The 23938-nt window shown below is 42.3% G+C and overlaps 1 protein-coding gene across 1 annotated transcript; it reads right to left on the bottom strand.

Moving 5' to 3' along the window:
- Positions 1-1808: 1808 nt before the first annotated feature.
- On the bottom strand, positions 1809-23158 carry COIL (coilin; the record flags this gene model as incomplete). The annotated part of the gene is made up of 8 exons (XM_080714035.1): positions 1809-1883; positions 2460-2537; positions 5054-5142; positions 10598-10667; positions 16078-16125; positions 16418-16504; positions 16625-17693; positions 22914-23158. 8 exons carry the CDS (start codon positions 23156-23158, stop codon positions 1809-1811), a joined length of 1761 nt encoding a protein of 586 aa, XP_080570161.1.
- Between the last annotated feature and the right edge of the window lie 780 nt (positions 23159-23938).

The following is a 23938-nucleotide window of genomic DNA, read 5'->3' as shown; positions in this document are numbered from 1 at the left end:
TGACGGGACCTGTAAGTAGGGCCTCCTGGGAGGAAGTTCGGTCACTAGGAGCTTCTCTTGTAGGACCCTGGCCCCTTCCTCTTTTTCCTTCCTGTCACCATGAGGAGAGCGGCCTCTTGGCAGGCTCCCAATGCCATGAGGTTCCTTCTGCCTTGCCATAGGCCCCAGGAGACCATGGATAGCAGCCTCCGAAACCAGGACCCAAAACAAGTCTTTCCTCCTTTTAAGCTGTTTATCTTAGGTTTGAATTTTTTTTTTTTTTTTGCAGATCTGGGGATGGAACCCAGGGGCATTCGACCTCCAAGCTACAACCCCTGACCTATTTTGTATTCTTTATTTTAAAACCGGATCTCACTGAGTTGCAGAGGGCCTCACTAGGTAGCTGAGGCTGTCCGCGAGCCACAATCTTCCAGTCTCAGCCTCCCAAATGCTGGGATTACAAGTGTGTGCTTGGCTCAGGTATTTTATCAACAACAGAAAATCGATCAACACACCCTCTGCTAGGTGAGGGGTCTTCATCAAGCACAAGTGAGTTAGCACTTTAAACCCACAGAATGACTGATTAAGAGCTGCATCTGAATACTATTGTCCTCATCTAGAACAGTACTTCTAGAGGGCCAGCCCAGGAGCAGCGAGGCCAGGATTTGGTCCCCGCACATACTTCTTGCCAGTGCCTTCATTTACACCCTCCTCTCCCTCTTGAGTAAATGGTATTGTCTAGAGCTTCCAACTCTGAGCATAGTATGATAATGAAACCTCTGCTTTCAAGTAGTAAGTACATGTGTTTTACAAGGTGATCCAAAGCACACAAGACTCTATGTAAATGAAACAAAAATATAAAGCAAATAAAAGTATAAAGCACTGTGTGTGATGTACTTCTAATCTATGTCATTTTCAAAAAGCTAGTCATGCGCCGGGCGTGGTGGCACACGCTTGTAATCCCCGCGCTTGGGAGGCTGAGACAGGAGGATCGCACAGGTTCAAAGCCAGCCTCAGCTACTTAGTTAGGCTCTCAGCAACTTAGTGAGACCCGGTTTCCAAATAAAGTATAAAAAATAAGTCTGGGAGTATAGCCCGGAGGTAGAAAGCCTCTGAGTTCCACCTCCTGTACCAAAAAAAAAAAAAAAAAAAAAAAAAGCTAGTCATGAACACTAAATTGATTATCTCTGCCTTTTTAATGGACATTTCATCAGTAGAGAGGAAAAGGTAACTCATAATCTGACTGTAATCTAAAAACATCCCGATGTCGACCCTTCTCTCTAATGTAACCAATATTGGCTTGTCGTCTTCGGTGTTGTTACAGAGCTCTGCTGCCCAGATCCCATCATTCAAGATTAATCTCACTCTTTCTAGAGTAATACTTCTCCTTACAAATCAAGAAATACACAGCTGACAAACACCCATGCTATACATATTGAAACTGGATGGCATCTTCATTGGTCCAGTGGGTCCTGGTCGGGTGAACTTCACTGGACCAGACTGTGCAACGCCAGACTGTTCAGTCAAACCAAATCTTGTTATGGAAATTTGTAAACTCTTCCATTATTATAAACCACAATTTGCAAATATTCAACTACACATGACTCAGCATAGACATTAAGTTCAATATGATTTTATTTATAAATTTGCAAAACTGAAGGAGGAATCTGACCTTTTGTTAAAGCCATTTTCACAGTATATATTTAGCCATTTTAGCTGTGTGGTGAGTAATACCAGAGAAGGAAGCTTCTGTGCAAGATCCTCACTCCAGCTCATGCACTGAGCCAGGTGCTCGTCGTCGTAGCCAGAGAACCCCTTGGGGTCTGGGCTCACAGCAAGTCCTCTCGCCCTTTGTGACACCAGTTCTCCTCCAAACACATGAGCCGAGTCTTATTTTCACTGCTCTACAGAGGACCCTGAGAACCCTTAATTTTTAGATTGAGAAAAACACGAAAGGATTCCGTAACTCACTGCCTGCAACAAATCCAACCACCTGTTAACTCTTGAGAATTACAAGTATAAAATACTTGAAATTTATAAGAGGTTCCATGTGTAATGGAACAACTCAAATGTTAAAAAATTAGGTCAAGCAACATGCTTTAATATTTTTTAAATGTCACGTAATAAAAATTATTGAAACAAGATAGGCAGCACGTTCTTGTACTTGGTCTTATCGATGCCTACGGACGACTGCTACTGAATGGTCAAAAAATAGAAACAGAGAAGAAATCAAACATATTGGTTTGATGCCTGCCTAGGAATGTCATGTTTTAAACTGTTTACTAAAAGCAACCTGAAAAAAAATCTACAATCCAACACCCATATTACTTGAAATAATGAGGTAGATTCTTTCCTATCAAGTAAAGATAACAAAAAAATCCATTCAACTTTCAGATGCTATTAAAAAAAAAGTTCAGGTTATAGTCACTTTCACAAACAAAACTTTTAGAAATTATGAGGTGGAGAGTTCATATCCTGACAAGCTCTACACTGGAGGTGTTACTCGGAGATTCAATGATCAGTCTTGGGTCAATCAACTCTCGCCAAAAAACAGTGATCTGAGGAAAAAATACAAAATAGCCACTTTAAACACTTCATTTTGAGGTCGTGTGAGATTCTGCAAATTAAAAATTTTAGTTTAGTCAAGTAAATTTTCATTTGTGTCGAATGAAGAAATGGACTAATTTAAGTCCCAGTAAATTGAGTTCAATTAACATACTTCTCTATAACGCAACTAAATTTCACATTAAACATATTCCATCTTTTTTTTTTTTTACAAGTGGGAGGGGCTAAGGGACTGGAGAAGAGTACAAGTATCTGTGGACTAGCAGCTGCAGACCTCTTGGGAGCCAGCTGTGGTCCGAGTGGTTACCACAAGGCCGCCGATGCTCTCTTTTGTAGCTCTGGTTCTTATCCTATACTGCCTACACACAGGAACAACAAATCAACCCAAAGGCAACCACTAACTCAGCCCCGTGAATAAGTCACGAGTGCCATCTAGTGTCAGAAAAAATTACAAGTTTTCTTTTCTACTTCAGGCCTTCTGAAACAGGGTCAGGCCTTCTGAAACAGGGCACAAAGAAGAAAGCCTCCAAGGTTAAATTCTCCAGTGCAGTTTTCTAGGGACACATTTCAAGAAAAAAAGCTCCTATGTTGCAAATAAAGAAGTACGGGAGACTTGGCCAAATCTTTTTTGTGTGTGGTACTGAATAGTGAACCCAGAAGCATTCTACCTTTTACACCCAACCCCATTTTATTTTTTTGTTTTTTTGAAACAGGGTCTAAGTTGCGGAAGGCCTCACTAACTTGCTGAGGCTGGCCAAGATCCCGCAATCCTCCAATCTCAGCCTTCCAAACACTGGGATTATGGGCATGTGCCACCACCCTTAGCTTGGCCAAATATATATATTTGGTACTGGGGATTGAACCCAGGAGCTTTCTACCTCTGAGTTACACCCCCTAGCCCTTTTTTTTTTAAAATGTTGAAGCAGGGTCTTACTAAGTTGCAGTGGCTGGCCATGAATCTGTGATCCTCCTGTCTCAGCCTCCCAAGTACTGGGATTATAAATGTGTGCAACCATGCCCATCTCCAAATCTTCTGATTTCACTACACAGCCTAAAAATGCACTTACTTATTTAATTTTATTTAAAACAATTTTTTTTTTTTTTGGTGGTACTGGGGATAGAACCTAGGGGCATTCTGCCTCCGAGCTACACTCCCCAGCCCTATTTTTTATTCTTTATTTTGAAATAGGGTCTCACTGAATTGCAAAGGACACAAGTACCTGAGGCTGTCTGTGAACTGGGATCCTCCTGTCTCAGCTTCCCGAATGCTGGGATTACAAGTATGCCACCATGCCCGGCAAAATGAATTCTTTAAATAAATAAGTCAGTCTCCCTCTCTCCCTCCCCCCGCCCCCTCTCTCTTTGTGGTACCAAGGATTGAACCCAGGGGCATTCTACTTTCTAGCTACACCCCAACCTATTTTTTTTCTTTATTTTTAAACAGGGTCTCACTAAGTTGCGAAGGGCTTCACTAAGTAGCTGAGGCTAGCTGCAAACCTGCAATCCCCCTGTCTCAGCCTCCCAAGTACTGGGGTTACAATGCCTGGCTGGAATAAATCTCTAGCAGCACCATTCAGTACTTGAAAAAGAAAAGAAAAAAAAAACCTCCAGATTTGATTGTGCCCACTTGTAATCCCAGTACTTGGAAGACTGAGACAGGAGGATCACAGGTTTTCAGCCAGCCTCAGCTACTTAGTTCAATCCCACACATACAGTTACACACACACACACACACACACACACACACACACACACACACACATAAAAAATAAAAAAGGAAAATATAGTCTAGTTAGGATTTCTATAAATTTACATTCAAACAAAATGTGAATAATAAATTATTTATTCTGAGGTACTGAGGATTGAACCCAGGAGTATATAACTCTAATTTTAAGCAACTCTACACTTTTCTTCTTTTATTTATTTTTTTTTTTGGCGAGTCTGGCCCTGCTTTTTATTCTTTATTTTGAAACAGGGTCTCACTAAGTTCCGGAGGGCCTCACTAAGTAGCTGAGGCTGTCCGCAATCCGTGATCTTCCCGGTTTCAGAACACTGGGATTATGAGCATGCGCCACCACACCCGGCTAACTCTACACCCTTGAACAAGAGCTTATTGTTTGGGTATCTTCCTGAGCAGACTCTCTGAGGTCCATAATGGCAACTTGATTTGGCACTTGGCTAGAACCCTTCAGTAGGAAGGCTAGATACACCCAGATCCTAGATTCTTTATGGTCCTAATATAGGCGGTTCAAGAAGCTACACTACCACCTGCCGTACCCCCAGGTTATGGCTGGGCACTGTGGAGCACTGTAATCCCAATACTTGGGAGGCTAAGACAGAAGATCTCAGGTTCCAAGCCACCTTAAAAAAAATAGCAATTTATTGAGAGCCTGTTGCAAAATAAAAAACAAAAGGGGCTGGGGGTGTGGCTCAGAGGTAGAATGCCCTGGGTTCAATCAGGTTATCAGTCAAGAGAACACCTGACCAAGCAACACAAGAAGATGCCTACCGTCTTCTCCTGCGTCACAGCATACTCCACTACCTCAGTTCCATTTTCGTTGTGATAAACCAAATCAAATTTCCCAGGTTCTTTCAAGTCTGAAACCAGAAGTTAGGGAGGAAAGACAGTAAGTCATTTCTCAATGTTTAAAATGTTCCTCTAAGCCAGGTGTGGTGGCACATGCCCGTAATCCCAGTACTTGGGAGGCTGAGACAGGAAGATTGCAGGTTTGTGGTCAGCCTCCGCTACTTAGTAGTGAGGCCCCCACAATTTGAGACCGTTTCAAAATAAAGAATAAAAAATAGCACTGGGGTTATAGCTCAGAAGAATGCCCCTGGGTTCAATCCCTGGTACCAAAAAAAAAAAAAAAAAAAAAAGTTCTTCTACAGGAAGAGAAAGAGTCACAATATGCTCATTTGTACAGGGATGGAGTGCTCAGTTACAGGAGACAGGGAGCCTGGTGCCAGCAACAGGGAGCTTCTTGGTCACTCATCCGAGATAATCTCTTCTTCATAAGAAAGAATGATCTTAGCCGGGCGTGGTGGCTCATACTTGTAATCCCAGTATTTGGGAGGCTGAGACTGGAGGATCGCAGTTCGTGGACAGCCTCAGCTACTTAGTGAGGCCCTTCACAACTCAGTGAGACCCGGTTTCAAAATAAAGAATAAAAAATAGGGCAGGGAGTGTAGCTCGGAGGTCAAATGCCCGAGTTCCATCCCCAGACCCACAAAAAAAAAGAAATACAAAAATAAAAAATAAAAATAAAGAATGATCTTGCTGAAATGGTACCAGCAACCCCAGAAAAGAATGTGGACTCACAATACAATTCCAAAAGGTAACTTAAATGTTTCAAAAAAGGGAAGGTGACATGAAATGTCTCCTGTCCTCACAAATCACATATACCAACTACTTGGAAACACAGGCAGCTTTCAGCCTTGCACAGTAGTACAGAATTAGGAAAATGACCACACAAGCTAACACCATAGAAAACTATCTCCATAAGCAATGGGAAAAATTATGATCATCAAAAATCTCCAAAATATTAAAAACTTCCACTGTATAGGAAAAGTAAAATTATTTATGTAGTATACTTTAATTTAAAACATTAGAAAGTGAGAAAGTGTTTCATTTCTTTGTAAGAAACTTAGCAAGGGTAGTTGGGAATAACGCTTGCCTTCTTGTCCTGTAACTTGCAATACACCCAGAGCATCTTTTCTATGCCTTGTAGAACTGTCACATTCCTTTCTAGGTTTGGGTCAGTCTTCAACATTTGTGTGTGTGTGTGTGTGTTTGTGTGTGCGTGTGTGTGGTGTACTGGGGATGGAACCCAGGGGCATTCTACCTCCGAGGTACACCCCCAGCCCTATTTTTTATTTTTAATCTGAAACAGAGTCTCACTAGTTTGATGACTCACTACTTGTTGAGGCTGTCCTAGAAACTGTGATCCTTCTTTCTCTGCCTCTCAAGTACAGGGATTATAGGCATGCAACCCACACTTGGCTTCAACATTTTACTCTTTGGGCTTCTAATGTCATGAAATAGCTCTGGGAGTTTCTTCTTCTTCTTCTTCTTCTTTTTTTGGTGGTACTGGGGTTCCGGGAAACACTTCTACCTCCAGGCTACACTCCCAGATCTATTTCATATATTTTTTTTGGAAACAGGGTCTCTTGAACCAGCACTGGCTTCGAACCAGCGCGATCCTCCCTGTTTCCACCTCCCAAGCGCGGGGATTACAAGCGTTCGCCACCACGCCAGGCTAGGAAGTTTCTTTGTGAAATCTTAGTACAGTTTTCTGTTTGTGTTACTTCTCAAGGATTTTTTTTTTCTCTTTGTAGGTCTGGGGATGGAACCCAGGGCATTGGACCTCCAAGCTACAGTCCCAGCATTATTCTGTTTTTTTTTTTTTGTGTGTGTGTGGGTTTGGGGATGGAACCCAGAGGCATTTGACTTCCAAGCTACTCCTCCTGCCCAATTTTTTTATTCTTTATTTTGAAACAGGGTCTCACTGAGTTGCAAAGGGCCTCACTAAGTAGCTGAGGCTGTCTGAGAACCGTGATCCTCCAGTCTCAGCCTCCCGAATGCTGGGATTACAAGCGTGCGCCACCATGCCTGGCACTTCTTGAGGATTTTGAACCTTTCCATTGTTAAAACCACTTTCTGTATCTTCACTTAAATGCAATTTAGAAGGCACTTGCAACGTTATCATTTTTTGTTTCAGTGCTGTACTTTAATCTTTGGACAGGTCCTTTTTTGTTTTGTTTTGTTTGCAGTACTGGGGATAGAATCCTGTGGCCTTCTACCTCTGGGCTACACTCCTGGACCTATTTTATATTTTATTTGGAAAGAGGGTCCCACTAAGTTGCTGAGAGCCTCACTAAGTAGCTAAGACTGACTTCGAACTTGCGCGATCCTCCTGTCTCAGCCTCCCAAATACTGGGATTACAAGTGTACACCACCAAGTCCAGCAACAGGTCCTATTTCAATGACCCTTTGTGTGTGTGTGTGTGGAGGGGGGCTACTGGGAATTGAACCCAGGGGCATTCTACCTCTAAGATATACCCCCAGCCCTATTTTTTATTCTTTATTTTGAAACAGGGTTTCATTAAGTTGCAGAGCCTCATTAAGTAGCTGAGACTGGCCTTGAACCTACAGTCCTCCTGTCTTTAGCCTCCCAGGTACTGAGATTACTTTTGTGGTACTGGGGATGGAACCCAGGGGCATTCTACCTCCAAGCTACATCCCCAGCCCTATTTTTTATTCTTTATTTTGAAACAAGGTTTAAGTTGCAAAAGGTCTCAGTAAGTAGCTGAGGCTGACCGCAAACCCAATCCTCCTGTCTCAGCCTCCCAAGTACTGGGATTACAAGCGTGCACCACCATGCCTGGCTTTTCAGTTCATTGTGAAATGGGGTCTCACTAAGTTGTAGAGGGCCTCACTAAATAGCTGAGGCTGGCCGCCAATCTGTGTTCTTATTGTCTCAGCCTCCCTAGTACTGGGATTACAAACATGTGCCACCATACCCAGCTCCTCATCCTTTTTATTTTGTATTTGTATTAATTATTATTATTATTATTTTTTTGGTGGTACTGAGGGTGGAACCCAGGGGCTTTTCTACCTCCGGGCTATACTCCTAGACCTATTTTACACTTTATTTGAAAATAGGGTCTCACTAAGTTGCTGAGAGCCTCACTAAGTAGCTGAGAGGCTGACTTTGAACCTGTGCAATTCTCCTGTCTCAGCCTCCCAAGCGCAGGCATTACAAGCGTGCGCCATCACGCCCAGCTACTTTTATATTTTGAAACAGAATCTTGCTAGGTTGTTGAGAACCTTACTAAGTTCCTGAGGCTGGGCTTGAACCTGCCACCCTCCTGTCTCAGCCTTTCTAATACTGGGATTACAGGCATCCACCACCATACTCAGCAAAAACACCTACTCTTAATCTAATCTTTTACTTAACATCGTAAAGGTATAAAGGGCTTTTTTTTTCTTGGTTATACTGGGGATTGAACCCAGGGGTATTCTGCCTCTCAGAGCTACACCCCAGCCTTTTTTATTTATTTATTTTAAATAGGGTCTCACTAGGTTACTGAGAATCTTGCTACACTGCTGAGATTGTCCTCAAATCTGCAATCTTCCTGTCTCAGTCTTCCAAGTACTGGGATTACAGGCATGACCTATCACACCAGGTTCATAAAGGGATTTTGCTGAAAATTTCCTTTTGATTGATTTCTATTGGAACTTTGAATCTTTCATTCACTACCTAATTTTTTAAAAAACAATTAATTTAGAGCTGGTCATGGTGGTGCACACTTGTAACCCCAGTACTTGGGAGGCTGAGACAGGAGGATCACAGGCTCGAAGCCAACCTTAGCTACTTAATGAGGCCCTTTGCAACTCAGTGAGATCCTTTTTCAAAATAAAGAATGAAAAATAGGCCTGGGATGTAGCTCAGAGGTAGAATGTCCCTGGGTTCAATCCCCAGTATTGAAAAAAAAAAAAAGAAATTACTTTAGAGTCTGCTAAAGAAAAAGACATCAGGATAGGTACCCCTGTAATACATTTTAAATTAATCTTCAGCTGGGCGTGGTGGCACATGCTTTTAATCCCAGCATTCAGGAGGCAGAGACCAGAGGATCATGGTTCGCGGACAGCCTCAGCTAATTAGTGAGGCCCTCCACAACTTAGTGAGACCCTGTTTCAAAATAAAGAATTAAAAAAACCAAATAGGGCAGGGGGTGTAGCTCAGGGGTTAAATGCCCCTGGGTTCCATCCCCAGACCCACACACACATAAAAAATTATAGCCCAGATTTTCAGAATGTATAATGGGTAGAGTTAATTATGGATGATGTAGGGAACTATCAAGAATAATATGTGCCATGCAATACCCTGGGTTCTACCAGCACCATCAAAAATAAATTAAATAGCCGGGCGTGGTGGCGCACGCTTGTAATCCCCGCCCCTGGGAGGCTGAGGCAGGAGGATCGCACGGATTCGAACCCAGCCTCAGCTACTTAGTGAGGCTTTCAGCAACTTAGTGAGACCCTGTTTCCAAATAAAATATAAAAAAGGTCTGGGAGTATAGCCTGGAGGTAGAAAGCCTCTGGGTTCCACCCCCAGTACCACCAAAAAAAAAAAAAAAAAAAAAATTAAATAAAGTGTGAGAGTGTATCTATACACCCACATTTCAGATATTGTAATTTGACTCAATACACAAAAGTACATTCATTTGCCAATCTTTTGAAATAGAACTGAGTAGGTCTCATGAGTTTATTGAACAGAGTGGCCTTTCTTTTTTTCTTTTCTTTTCTTTTTTTTTTTTTTTTTGGTGGTACTGGGGTTCCTGGAAGCCCTTCTACCTCCGGGCTACACTCCCAGACCTATTTTTACATTTTCATTTTTGGAAACAGGGTCTCCTAAGCCAGTGCGCGCGGCTGGCTTCGAACCTGCACGATCCTCCTGTCTCCGCCTCCCAAGCGCGGGGATTACAAGCGTGCGCCACCACGCCCGGTGTGGCCTTTCTTTTTTAAATCATAACCCTAATGTATTATCTAAAATTCCCAAATTGTTTTTTTTAAAGTGATGTAAGAATGATATACTTTGTAAGGCAATCTCAGAACAGAATCTTCCATGATTTTTACCAAATTCCTCCCAATCTTTTATAGCCAACCCACCCACATGCAATTTAGTAAGACTTTTTCAGTAATTCTCCTAAGTTTAGCAATAAACTTAGACTTCCTAGAAATAATTCTTTCTGTAATTAATTTTCACCAAATCATAACTTTTTATGCATATACATAGACAAAGAATGATAGAATGACTTAGCCCAGCAGCTTTGAAAACCAATCCAACATATCTAAGTAAACACACAATCCAAGGAGTCGGAGTGTCAGCCTGCAGGCCTGCAGCGTGCTGAGAGGTAACAGCACCAGTCGACCGTGGATGCCAGGAAAGCGGAGGCCAGGGAAGAGAACACCGCTGTGGATAAGGACTATTCAGAACCCGCTGTACATAAGAAGAGCCTACATTTTCAAATTCATTTCTAAAAGACTCACCAGGTAAGGATGAAAGAATTTCTATATCTACTTGCTGCGTCTCTGGATTGTGGCTTAATATTTTTCCTTCCTTTCAAAAACAAAAGTCTTAGTCAAAAATCAACATGTAAAACATCATGAATATAAAAAAACCTACTGAATTGCACACTTGAAAATGGTTAATATGGTAAGGCTGTTTTTATTTTCTTTCGGTACTGGGGATTGAACCAAGGGCATTCTACCTATGAGATACACCTCCAGTCCTATTTATTTTTTACTTTGAAACAGGGTCTCACTAAATTGCATAGGGCCTAAGTAGCGGAGGATGGCTGTGAGCCTGCGATCCTCCTGTCTCAGTCTCTCAAGTACTGGAATTACAAGCGTGTGTCCATGTCCAGCATAGGGTAAGTTTTATGTAATGTGAATTTTATCTCAATAAAAAAGTTAAATCTTAAATCAACATGTAGGGGAAATAAAAACAAATAACTTATAAAGACTCTATCTGAATATACAGAAATATCTTCAGAAGCAGAATAGATAGATTTTGGTTGGGCTTGGTGGCAAACGCCTATAATCCCAGAATTTTGGAGGCGGAGACAGGAGGATTGCAGGTTTGAAACCAGCCTCAGCAACTCAGTGAGGCTCGCATCAACTTAGCAAGATCTTGTTTCCAAATAAAAATATAGGGTTGAAGTAGAATGGCCTGGTTCAATTCCCAGCACACCACACACACACACACACACACACACACACACACACACACACACAATATTAATCATAAATGCTAGACACCTAAGATTGGTTATCTGTGGAGATTCATTATTTATGTTAGGCTTTTACCTATCTCTAAATTGTATTGTTTGCCTTTATTGTTGTTAATTTTTAGGATTTCTAGTTGGGATATTAATATACCTTCAGATATAGCATTTGGAAATATTTTATCCAATTCTATTAGTAACTTTTAACTCTGTTTACATTGTCTTTGGATATACAATATTTTTTTTTATTTTTTAGGGAGTTTGTATATTCTTCTGTTGCCTGTGCCATTGAAATCATATCCAAGAAATCACTGCCAATTTCAATGATGTGAGGTTTTATGACCCGGATTTTCTCCTAAAAGTTTATAGTCTTAAGATTTATATTTAGGTCTTTTATCTATTTTGAGTTAATACTTGTATGTGGGATTAGGTAAGGGTCCAATTTTATTCTTTTCCATGTAATTATTATTTTTCAACAATATTTAGTTAAAAGAATATTATTTCCACCACCAAATGTTCGTGGAAACCTTGTCAAAAATAACTTGACAATATAGGGAAGAATTTAGCTCTAGGCTTGTATTTAACTCCAATGGTTTATATATCTGCCTTTAGAACAGTACTACACTGTTTCAATTATTGTAGCTTTATATGGTTTGAAATCAGAAAATATATATCTGCTAGCTTTGTTCTTCTTCAAGATTGTTTTGGGTATCTAGAATTCATATTCCATATTAGGATAGATTTTTTTCTGAAAAATAAATATATAAATATATGATAGTTTCACCAAAAAAAACAGAAAAAAATATGCTCTGGTAAGAAAGAAAGCAAAAAGAAATATTGAAATGTTATCTTTAAATCATCAAAAGCTTGGCATCAGACAAATGAAACTGTTATGTGAGATTATCATTTTTAATTTTGGATATTGCTATAATACTAGATGTCAACCACTAAGCCAAGCATGGGAGGGAGGGATGGGGAGAGAATGGGGTGGGGATCGGGTGGGGACTGACTGGGCAATGGGTGCATGTATGTCTACAAAAGTTTGTATCCCACTATGATGTATGAATACAGTGCACCAATAAAATAAAATTAAAAAAAAAATAGGGTTGAAGTAGAATGGCCTGGTTCAATTCCCAGCACACCACACACACACACACACACACACACACACACACACACACACACACAATATTAATCATAAATGCTAGACACCTACAGAGCTTGAAGAAAGGTAAAGATTATACTAGGTCACTAGTATTAATTTAATGTTCATTTCCATATTTCATATAGTCCAGAGCTAAATTTGTTATCTACAGTAAGGGGACAAAACATTTTGGGGTGCCTAAGACAGATCTCTATACATCTTTACTTCCAGCGTAACTACTAATAGCCCTCCCTTTGACTCACAAATATCTGACTTAGATGGTAAATTATATGGTGACTTCATCCAAAGGAAAAACTAAATGATTAAGAAGATGAAAAATATATGAATGAGCCTGCCAGACCCTTCATTAACTGATTATTCTTCTAGCCTGCCTTCAAGGAAAGGTTCTTGCCAAGATGTTACAAGTTTACTGAGTTATCAACCCAGATTAAAACAAATTCCCATCGGGCATGGTGGCACACACTTGTCTCCCAGTACTTGGGAGGCTGAGACAGGAGGGTCACAGGATTGAGGCCAGCCTGCAAAGCTACTCAGTGAGGTCTTCCACAACTCAGTTGAGACCCTGTTTCAAAAATAAAGAATAAAATTTAAAAAAAAAAAAAAAAAAGGGCTGGGAGTGTAGCTCAGAGGTAGAGTACCCCTGGGTTCAATCCTTAGCCACACACACACACACACACACACACACACACACACACACACACACACAAAATTCCCTTATACTTTACCTATATTACTATATTAATATTACCAATTATTTTTTAAAAAACAGACTATTATTCTGTATATTGTATTAAAATAAAAATGTAGAACCAGGTGTGGTGGAACATGCCTATAATCCCAGTACTTCAGTGTCTGAGCGAGGAGGACCACAGGTTTGTGGGCAGCCTCACCAAGCAGTGAGACTCTCATCAACCTAGCAAGACTGTTTCAAAATTAAAGAAAATAATAATAATAGGGATGGGGTTTTAGCTCTACAGTATAATGCCCCTGGGTTCAGTCTCCAGTACCAAAAAGAAAAGAAAAAGAAGCTGGGCATGGTGGCACACACTTATAATCCTAGTACTTAGGAGGCTGAGACAGGAGGATGGCGGTTCACAGACAGCCTCAGCTACTACTTAGTGAAGCCCTTTACAACTCAGAGAGACCCTGTTTCAAAATAAAGAATAAAAAATAGGGTTGGGGGTGTAGCTCAGAGGTAGAATGATTCTGAGTTCAATCCCTAGTACTGCAAAAAAAAAAAAAGAAAAAGAAAAAGTATGCACCTTAAGATTTTTGACAAAATTTTGGTGGGCAAAAAAAAAGGGGAAAAAAAACCCTGTAATTTTGTGATCCCACTGATCGAGTTAAGCTTTTAATGAATAGTGAGAAAGTTCATATGGGATTTGGGGACTGGGCTCAGTGGCAAACTGCTAGCTTAGCATATGTCTTAGCGTATACTGACACTGAATCTCAGATGCTGAATAAATTCCAAGAATGGTATTTGCAAATTACCTCCCATTACTGCTAAGCCAAAGAAACTATACTAGGCCATAATAGCTCACAAACATATGAAACAGATTAATATGCTGGCGCCGGAGCTGTGGCTCAGTGGTAGCAAGCTTGCTTAAAATGTACAAGGAACTAGGTTCAACCACAAGCACCACAAAAAAAGCAAATGATTTTTAAAATTCAATTTTCTGCATGAGAGCTATTTTTTTGTTGTTGTTGTTGTTTTCCTTTAAAGTTTAGAATCATGGAATAGATAAAATAAGTTGGTGTGTCTAAACTGATTAGAAAAAAGTGACTAAAAATTTTAAGCTTAAGGGGTGTGATGGCACACACTTGTAACCCCAGTACTTGAGAGGCTGAGACAGGAGGATCGCAGGTTTGCAGCCAGCCTCTGTGACTTAGTGAGATCTCGTTTCAAAATAAAAGAATAAAGCTGGTGCCGGGCGTGGTGGCTCAGGCTTGTAATCCCAGCATTTGGGAGGCTGAGACAGGAGGATCTAGTACAAGGACAGCCTCAGCTACTTAGTGAGGCCCTTTGCAACTCAGTGAGACCTTGATTCAAAATAAAGAATAAAAAATAGGGCTGGAGGTGTAGCTCAGAGGTAGAATGCTCCTGGGTTCTATCCCCAGTACACCTCCCCCTCCACATATACAAATTTAAACTTATGCTGCCAATATAATTTATATTATGATGTGAGACTTTAATGCACCATTTAAAAAAAAAAAACTGAGCTTGGGCCTGGGAGTAAGGTTCATTGGGGGAGCATTTTCCCAGTATGCACCAGGCCTAGGTTTGATCCCTCAAGCACCAAAAAAACCAAAAACACCACCAAAAAACAAGCTTATGATTCTCATTCTATATTCTTTCCAAGTATAAGGAAAATGACATTATGACATTGGGAGACTTCTCAGTGATACTATTAAAAAAATAATTATAGCCGGGCGTGGTGGCGCACCCTTGTAATCCCAGCATTCAGGAGGCTGAGATCAGGGGATCGCAGTTCGCGGACAGCCTCAGCTACTTAGTAAGACCCTCTGCAACTCAGTGAGACCCTGTTTCAAAATAAAGAGTAAAAAATAGGGCAGAGGGTATAGCTTGGAGGTCAAATGCCCCTGGGTTCCATCCTCAAACCCACAAAAAAAAAAAAAAAAAAAAAGATAATTATTTTGTTAAGTAATTTCTTCTACTTTGTGACTTTACTAAAAAAAAATCTATATTATACGTGCAAGTAGAAGTAAATATAACTTTAGTCTTATAATAAATTGGCAATTTAAGTGTTTTTTTGTTTTTTGTTTTTGTTTTGTGTGTGGGTCTGGGAATAGAACCCAGGGGCATTCAACCTCCAAGCTACATCCCCTGCCCTATTTTTTATTCTTTATTCTGAAACCGGGCCTCACTAAGTAGCTGAGGCTGTCCACGAACAGCGATCCTCCCGAATGCTGGGATTACAAGTGTGCGCCACCAAGCCCAGCTTTAAGTTTTTAAATTCCTTTTAGAGGTGGGGTCTCCCTGTGTTGCCCAGGCCAGTCTTGAACTCCTAGGCTCAAGCAGGCCTTCTTCTGCCTCAGCGTCCCGAGTAGCTGGGACTGCAGGCACCTGTCAGCGCATCCAACTAATTTTTTTTTTTTTTTTTTGGTGGTGCTAGGACTTGAACCCAGGGGTATTCTATCTCTGAGCTACAACCCCAGTCCTACTTTTTTTTCTTTTTATTTTAAAACAGGGTCTAAGTTGCAGAGGGCCTCTGCTAGTTTCTGAAGCTGGCTGTGAACCTGTGATCTTCCTGTCTCAGCCTCTCAGGCACTGGGATTACAAGTGTGCACCACCACACCCAGCTAACTTAATTATTTTTATTTTTTTATTTATTTATATTTTTTGGTGGTATTGGGGTTCCTGGAAGCCCTTCTACCTCTGGGCTACACTCCCAGACCTATTTTTACATTTTTATTTGGAAACAGGGTCTCCTAAGCCAGCGCACGCGGCTGGCTTCGAACTTGCGCGATCCTCCTGTCTCTGCCTCCCAAGCGCGGGGATTAAAAGTGTGCGCCACCACGCCCAGCTAACTTAATTATTTTTAAATAAACCACCTTACCTTGTAGTCGGAGACATCAGGAGAGTAATCAGATGTTAGTTCCAAAAGCTAAAAAAGAAGAAAAAAACCCTCAAGTACACAGGCCTCTTAATGCTCTCACATTTCCGCGGCTCCTAGCTCCTACCACTTCTGCCTCCTCAGAAAAACGCGCGGTGCCCATCCTCACCAGTCTGAGGGGCTCCGGGGGAAGGATTTTTATAAATACCACTATTACCACCAAAAAAATTAATTAATTAATTAATTAATCAATTAAATACCACTAATAAGACTTGCTATGTGAGTTGACTTGGAAGGGGAGCTAACATTTCTTGTTGTTAATTGTTGCTGTTTTAAAATATACCTTAAATGCAATCTTTTCTCCGACTTGAGGGGCAGCTGCTAAGAGTGGTAACAGACTGTAGTCCTTCTTGGGTATCTCTACTGGATTCTGAAAAACAGCATTAGTCAGGTAACTTTGTTACTGGTGAGAAAATGGGAACCCATGACATGCAATCCAGACACAATGCATGGGGGAAAGGAAGATCAAATCACAACAAATAACACTTACCTGGATAATAGTAGATGAGTTTGTTACTATCTCATTTAACTGCTGTTGCTTCTGATATTCAATGTTAGTATTTAAAATACAGGGAACAGTATGCCCTCGTCCTCGACCTCTCCCTCTCATGCCCCGGCCCCTCGCTCCCTTCCAAGACAGAAGGTCCTCTCCTCTCCCCCATCCTCTTCCTATACTGGTGGGGAGAGGTGTACCAGGAGCCTGCTTGCTGCCTTCTGAGTTAGGAAACTTCCATCCTCCAGCACTTGGAGTCTGGGATGGCAGCCCTGGACCTGGACAACCTCTACCTGCAAAGAGGCCTATCTTCAAGCCAGCAACACCCTCCGGGGTGCTCTGGGACACCACACACTGGTCATCTGACTCCGAACTGGAGTCTGAACTGGGAGATGAAGCTCTGGCGGTCTTGCCTTTGCTGGGGATGGAGGTTAAGGCAACTTTGGCAGCTGGTTTTGTGGCTGTACTTTTTGTAGAGGGTCTTTCCTTTAGTAAACTGGCTGACAGCTTCTCCGTGGTATTTCCAGCATTGCTGAGGCCATCACTGGTGGATTCAAGGCAAGACTCAGAATTCGAGGAGGAACTGGGGGTATCTTTTGGGTGCACCCCACCTTTCCTCCTGGCTTTCACAAGGCTGTTTCTAGCAGCACCCTTGGGAGGGCATTTCTGGAGGGCCCACTCTTTTATTGCCTGCACTTTAGGACACCTGGGGTTCTTGATCTGTCTTTTATATTCACACTTCTCCTTTTTCTTTAGTAATTTTCTTTTGGTGTCTTCATCATCACCATCCACCAAGCCACATATGGCTTTATTTTTTCTCTTGCTCTTTTTCCTCTCAGTCTGATCTGTGACAGCTTTTGGTTCTAGATCCAAGACCTTCTCGTTACTGCTATTTTTCTCTTGCCTCTTCCAATGCTTCTTTGAATATGTGTAATCGAGCTCAATTTCTTCATCCTCCTCCAATTTAAAAGCCCGCTTCTTTGCTTTTCTAGGTGACGAATCAGCATCATCACCGTTACTAACCACTACAGAATTCTCAGGAATTTCTCTCTCTTCTAATTTAACTCTGTCAAAAAAAAAAAAAAAAAAAAAAAAAAGAGAGAGAGAGGAAGCTGGAGTGAGAAATTCATAAGCCTATCTCTAGGATGTAGTTATATGCCAAGAAAATTCTGCAAACTGTCACTATCACCAGTCAATAAAAAAAATCACATCATTGAAGGAAAAAAAAGACTGACAAAATGGCCTATACAGCATCATTTATGGTGACCTTTCACGTGATTAGTTTTATTTACTGAATATCTACTGTGTCCCAAACATTTCCTATACATTTTCCCTGATCTAAACACCACTACAGCCGGGCGTAGTGGCGCACGCTTGTAATCCCTGCGCTTGGGAGGCAGAGACAGGAGGATCGCGCAGGTTCGAAGCCAGCTGCGCGCGCTGGCTTAGGAGACCCTGTTTCCAAATAAAAATGTAAAAATAGGTCTGGGAGTGTAGCCCAGAGGTAGAAGGGCTTCCAGGAACCCCAGTACCACCAAAATAAAATAAATAAATAAATAAATAAATAAACACCACTACAAGCGGGGTGTGGTGGCGCACGCTTGCAATCCCAGCATTTGGGAGGCTGAGACAAGAGGATCATGGTTAGAGGACAGCCTCAGCTATGTAGTGAGGCCCTCTGCAACTCAGCAAGACCCTGTTTCAAAATAAAGAATAAAAACAGAACTAGGGGTGTAGCTCAGAGGTAGAATGCTCCTGGGTTCTATACCCTGTACTGCAAAAAAAAAAAAAAAAAAAAAATGTTGGGGATGTAGCTTGGAGGTAGAATGCCCCTGAGTTTCATCCCCAGTACTGCTAAATAAATCAATACCACCACCAATTAGGTATGTTTCATTTTATGGGCCATGACATTTTAACTTAATCAGGTAACTTGTCCAAGATTAACAGCTGATCAATAGCAGAAAGATGATTCAACCTCAGTTTGTCTAACTTCAAAACTCCCAATCTTACCAATATATATACTACCTAAAAAGTAATAATGTTATTGTTAATTTTTTGACTGTGTGTTGCTTTTATAAAAATGAGATTTTATTTTTGTACAGTACTAGGGATTGAATCCAAAAGCATTCTACCTCTGGGCTATGCCCCCAGCTCTATTTTATTTTTTATTTTGAAACTGGGTCTAAGTTGTAGAGGTCCTAAGTTGCTAAGGCTGGCCATGAACCTGTAATCCTCTTGTCTCAGTCTCCCAAGTGCTGGGATTACAAGCATGCACCACCAAATCCAGCCAAAATTTTATTTTTAATAGTCAAATTATAAAGCCGGGCATAGTGGTGCATGTTTGTAATACCAGCATTTGGGAGGCTGAGACAGGAGGATCATGGTTCAGGGACAGCCTCAGCTACTTAGTGAGGCCCTTTGCAACTCAGTGAGACCCTGTTTCCAAATCAAGAATAAAAAATAGGGCTGTGGGGTAGCTCAGAGGTAGAATGCCCCTGTGTTCCATCCCCAGTATTTAAAAAAAAAAAAAAAGCCACATTATGGAATCAACCTACAAGTCCATCAACAGATAAATGAACGAGGAAAATGTGATATGAGTGTGTAGCATAATGTTATTAAGCAATAAAAAGAATGAAATTCTTTCATTTGTAGTAACAGGGATAGAACTGGATGACACTGTAGTAAGTGAAATAAATCAGCTACAGAAAGACATACTGCGTATTCTCACTTATATGTGGAAGCTAAAAAGTTAATCTCAAAGAAGTAAAAATAGAATAGTAGTTATCAGAGCTTGGAAAGAATGTAAGGGAGAAAAGGAACGAGGTATAGTTAAATAGAAGAAATAGCTTCAAATGTTACACAGTACCGTAGGATAAATGCAGTTGCCAACAATTAGTTGAATATTTCCAAATAGCTAGTAGAGAAGATTTTTAAATGTTCCCAACACATGGAAATGATCTGTCTGAAGTGATAGTCAGTGATGGTTAATTTTCTGTATCAACTTGACTGACCTATGGAGATGGAACCCAGGGGCCTCTACCTCCGGGCTATATTCCCAGACCTATTTTATATTTTATTTTAAAACAGGGTCTCTCTAAGTTGCTCACTAAGTAGCTGAGGCTGGCTTCGAACCTGTGCAACCCTCCTGTCTCAGCCTCCCAAGTACTGGGATTATAAACATGTGCCACCACGCCCGGCTGGTAAAAGGAATCTTTATTCTTCAGAAAACACAACTATAGAGCCCATTGTGGTGGCACACACTTATAATGCCAGTTTTCGGGACACCGAGACAGGAGGATCACAGGTTCGTAGCTACTCTCAGCAACTTAGTGAGGCCTTTTGCAACCTAGTGAGATCCTGTTCCAAAATAAAGAACAAAAAGAACCCCAAAGGTAGAAGGCCCTGGGCTTCCATCCCCAGGACCACAAAAAAGGAAAAGAAAAGAAACTGAAAACACAACTATAACTGGGCATGGTGGCACACGCCTGTAATCTTAGTCCTAAGGAAGCTGAGACAGGAGCATCACAGGTTCAAAACCAGCCTCAGCAACTTAGGGAGACCCCGTTTCAAAGTAAAAAGGGCTGGGGATGTAGCCGAAACGTAAAATCCCCTGGGTTCAATCCTCAGTACAAAACAAAATAAAACACAATTATATCATTTTTGTGTGTGTGGTACTGGGGATAGAACCCAAGGGCCTTCCTCCAGGCTACACTGTCAGACCTATGTTTATGTTTTTATTTGGAAACAGGATCTCACTAGATTGCTGAGAGCCTAAGTAACTGAGGCTGGCTTCGAACCTGTGTGATCCTCCTGTCTTAGCCTCCCACGTACTGGGATTACAAGCATGTGCTACCATGCCTGGCTAATTATATATAAATACACAAATCATATGGCAATCATTGGCAAAGTGCTTGCCCTGCAAGTACAATGCCCTGGGTTTTATCCCCGGTTCCAAAAAGACAAAATAAAGACCTCAGAAAACAATTATGCTAAGAACAAAAAAATAACTGAATGACCAGAGATGTACGCATTAGAACTACATCCCTGTGGGTGTAGTGGCTCCACCTGCAGTGCCACTCGTTGGGAGGCTGTGAGAGGTGGATCAGTTTCCAGGCCAGCCTTGGTGAGTGAGATCCTATCTGCAAACAAAGTGGAGAGAGAGGAGGGGGACTGGGGACCTTCCTGCCATGGGCTCCTGGTTCTTGGGATTACAGGCATGGCTACCACAGCTGACTTTACCCCTTTTCTCAACCATCTTCTGTACTTAGCACTGTAAATTGGTTTAACTACTCAGCCTAAATGCCTGCTTCAAACTAGACGATTGTATTCAGAAGTGCGAAACTAGTTATTTTGGTGTATGTACTCCAACAACAGGTACTTCTAACAACAGAAACTATGTTTTCTCCTGTAGGTCTGAAAAAGGGGGGGAAAAAGTGAATTTGCCTAGGGGAAGACCAACTGGGGACATGAAACAAAAACCTAAATGTTTGCAAATTTAGTTTTTTCCTATTGTCTGCCCCATTCACTACTGAAGCCAATTAATAAAGTTTCTCAGTTTCTTCTTTTTCTTTTTTGTGTTACTGGGGATTGAACTCATGGCCTACTTCATGCCAGAAAAGGGCTCTTCCACTAAAACATCCCCAGCCCCTGCAGAGGTATTTCTTGCCATATTCAATTGTGCATTTGGGGCATTTTAGAGAAATTTGCCTGCCATTGTATTGTAATTGTTACTTATAATAATTTTCACAGTAGTTTTTGACATTGTTAACTTCATTATAGATAGTGTAATTCCCAAATGATTCATTAACTGAAGTATAACTAGTTAGCTTGTGGCAAGTTATTAATTCCTTAGGAAAGGGACAGTTGATAAAACTTAATAGGAAGAGACAAAACCCTTACACTTGTAATATTTAAATAGTCTCAGTTGGGCGTGGTGGTGTTTCATAGCAATCCTACTACTTGAGAGGTTGAAACGCAAAGACCACAGGGCCGGGCGTGGTTGCACACCCTTGTAATCCCAGCATTTGGAAGGCTGAGACAGAAGGATCGTGGTTTGAGGAAAGCCTCAGCTACTTAGTGAGGCCTTTGCAACTCAGTGAGACCCTGTTTCAAAATAAAGAATAAAAAATAGGGCTGGGGCTGTAGCTCAGAGGTAGAATGCCCCTGGGTTCCATCCCCAGTACCTAGAAGAAAAAAAAAAAAGACCACAGGTTCAAGGTCAGCCTCAGCAATTTAAACCCTTGGCAATTCAGCAAGATTCTGTTTCGGCCCTGCATGGTGGCACCTGCTAGTAATCCCAGCATTTGGGAGGCCAGGACAGGAGGATTGCGGTTCGCAGACAGCCTCAGCTACTTAGTGAGGCCCTTTGAAACTCAGTGAGACCATGTTTCAAAATAAAGAATAAAAAATAGGGCTGGGGTGTCACTCAGAGGTAGAATGTCCTGGGTTCCATCCCCAATACCTCAGTACCATAAGAGAAAAAATAGGGCGGGGTGTAGCTCGGAGGTAGAATCCCCCCTGTGTTCCATCCCCAATACCGCAAAAAAAAAAAAAAAAAAAAAAAAAGTGAATAAACCCGGCAAAGCGGGCTTTTTTTTTTTGGGGGGGGGCATGCTTCTAATCCTAACATTTGGGAGGCTGAGACAGAAGCATCGGAGGTGCACAAGCCAGCTCAGCTATTTAGTGAGGCTCTCCGCAATTTAAGTGAGACCCTGTTTCAAAATACAAAGTAAAATAGGGCTAGGGGTGTGGCTCAGAGATAGAAGGTTCCAGCACCGAAAGTAAGAGAATAAGTGAAAAGGCTTGGGGAGAGAGCCGGGCGTGGTGGCGCACGCTTGTAATCCCAGCATTCGGGAGGCTGAGACCGGAGGATCGCGGTTCGTGGACAGCCTCAGCTACTTAGTGAGGCCCTCTGCAACTTAGTGAGACCCTGTTTCAAAATAAAGATTAAAAAAAAAAAATAGGGCAGGGGGTGTAGCTCAGAGGTCGAATTCCACCTCCAGACCCGCAAAAAAAAAAAAAAAAAAAAAAAAAAAAAGCTTGGGGAGGGAGGGTGTAGCTTGAAGGTAAAATGCACCAAAAAAAGAAAAGAAAAAAAACCCAAAGAGGAAGAGCTCGGGCCTGCCCCTGAGCAGGAGGGCGGCTCCTGGGGTCACGAGAGGCATCCCGGGGGACGATGCTCCTTGGGATGCAGATTCCCGCGCCCCATCTTTGGCCTGTGCAGGCTCCGCCTGGACCCACCCGGCCCGCGCGCCCCCGAGCCCGCGCGCCCCCGGCCCGCGCGCACCTGAGGCAGTCGTTGTCTCTCACGAGGCGCGCGCTCTCGGTGGGGGGCAGGAGCCCGCCCTCCAGGTAGAGGCCCAGGAGCGCCCCGCAGCTGAAGCCGAAGCGCTGGCGGATGAGGCTGATGAGATCCGTGACCACTCGGCATCTGTTCAGGTCGACCAGAAGCCAGAAGACTGTGCAGTGTGGGGTGGCCGGCGGCGGGTAGTCAAATTGAAGCCGCAGCCTAACCGTCTCGGAGGCTGCCATCTTGCTCGTGCTCGACGGAAGCCGAGAGAGACCGCGGGGCGACGGGGAGGCGCGCTCCCGAGGCGCGCTCCCGAGGCGCGACCCCGCGGTCGCTCACGCGCGCCGCCTATGGGTGGCGAGTGGCTGCTGCGGGCGGCGATCGCGGCCAGAACGCGGAGCCTGGCCCGTTTGGTACCTGCAATGCCTTTTTATTCGAGTACTTCCCTACCCAGAACAGTGCTTGGTCCGAGTTTCGGCAGATCGCTGTGAGAAATATCTTCTGAAGTACCTAGGAGGCTGAGACCCCAGCTCGGGTTCACAGGTTCGAAGACAGCCTCCGCAACTTAGTGAGCCCCTGTTTCAAAATAAAGAATAAGCCGGTCGTGGTGGCGCACGCTTGTAATCCCAGCATTCGGGAGGCTGAGACCAGAGGATCGCGGACAGCCTCAGCTACTTAGTGAGGCCCTCAGCGATTTAGTGAAACCTTGTTTCATAATAAAGATAAATAATAGGGCACGGGGTATGTAGCTCAGAGGTCGAATGCCCCTAAATTTCATCTCCAGACCCGCAAAATATATATATATATATATATAAATAAAAAAAGAATTAAAAAAAAAGGCTAGGGTTGTAGCTCAGAGATAGAATGCCCTTGAGTTCAATCTCTAGTACCCCCAAAATAAATAAATAAATAATAAATAAATAAAGTAATTCCTAGTGTATTGTCACGATTTGGGGGGGGGGCTGGGGAGGGAACCTGGTGCACTCAACCTCCAAGCTATACCCCCTGCCCTGTTTTTTTTT

The sequence above is a fragment of the Muscardinus avellanarius genome, assembly GCF_963383645.1.
Source record: "Muscardinus avellanarius genome assembly, chromosome: 16".
Taxonomy (NCBI): Eukaryota; Metazoa; Chordata; class Mammalia; order Rodentia; family Gliridae; genus Muscardinus; species Muscardinus avellanarius.
The sequence above is the reverse complement of the archived record's forward strand: the minus strand, read 5'-3'. Positions and strand labels throughout refer to the sequence as shown.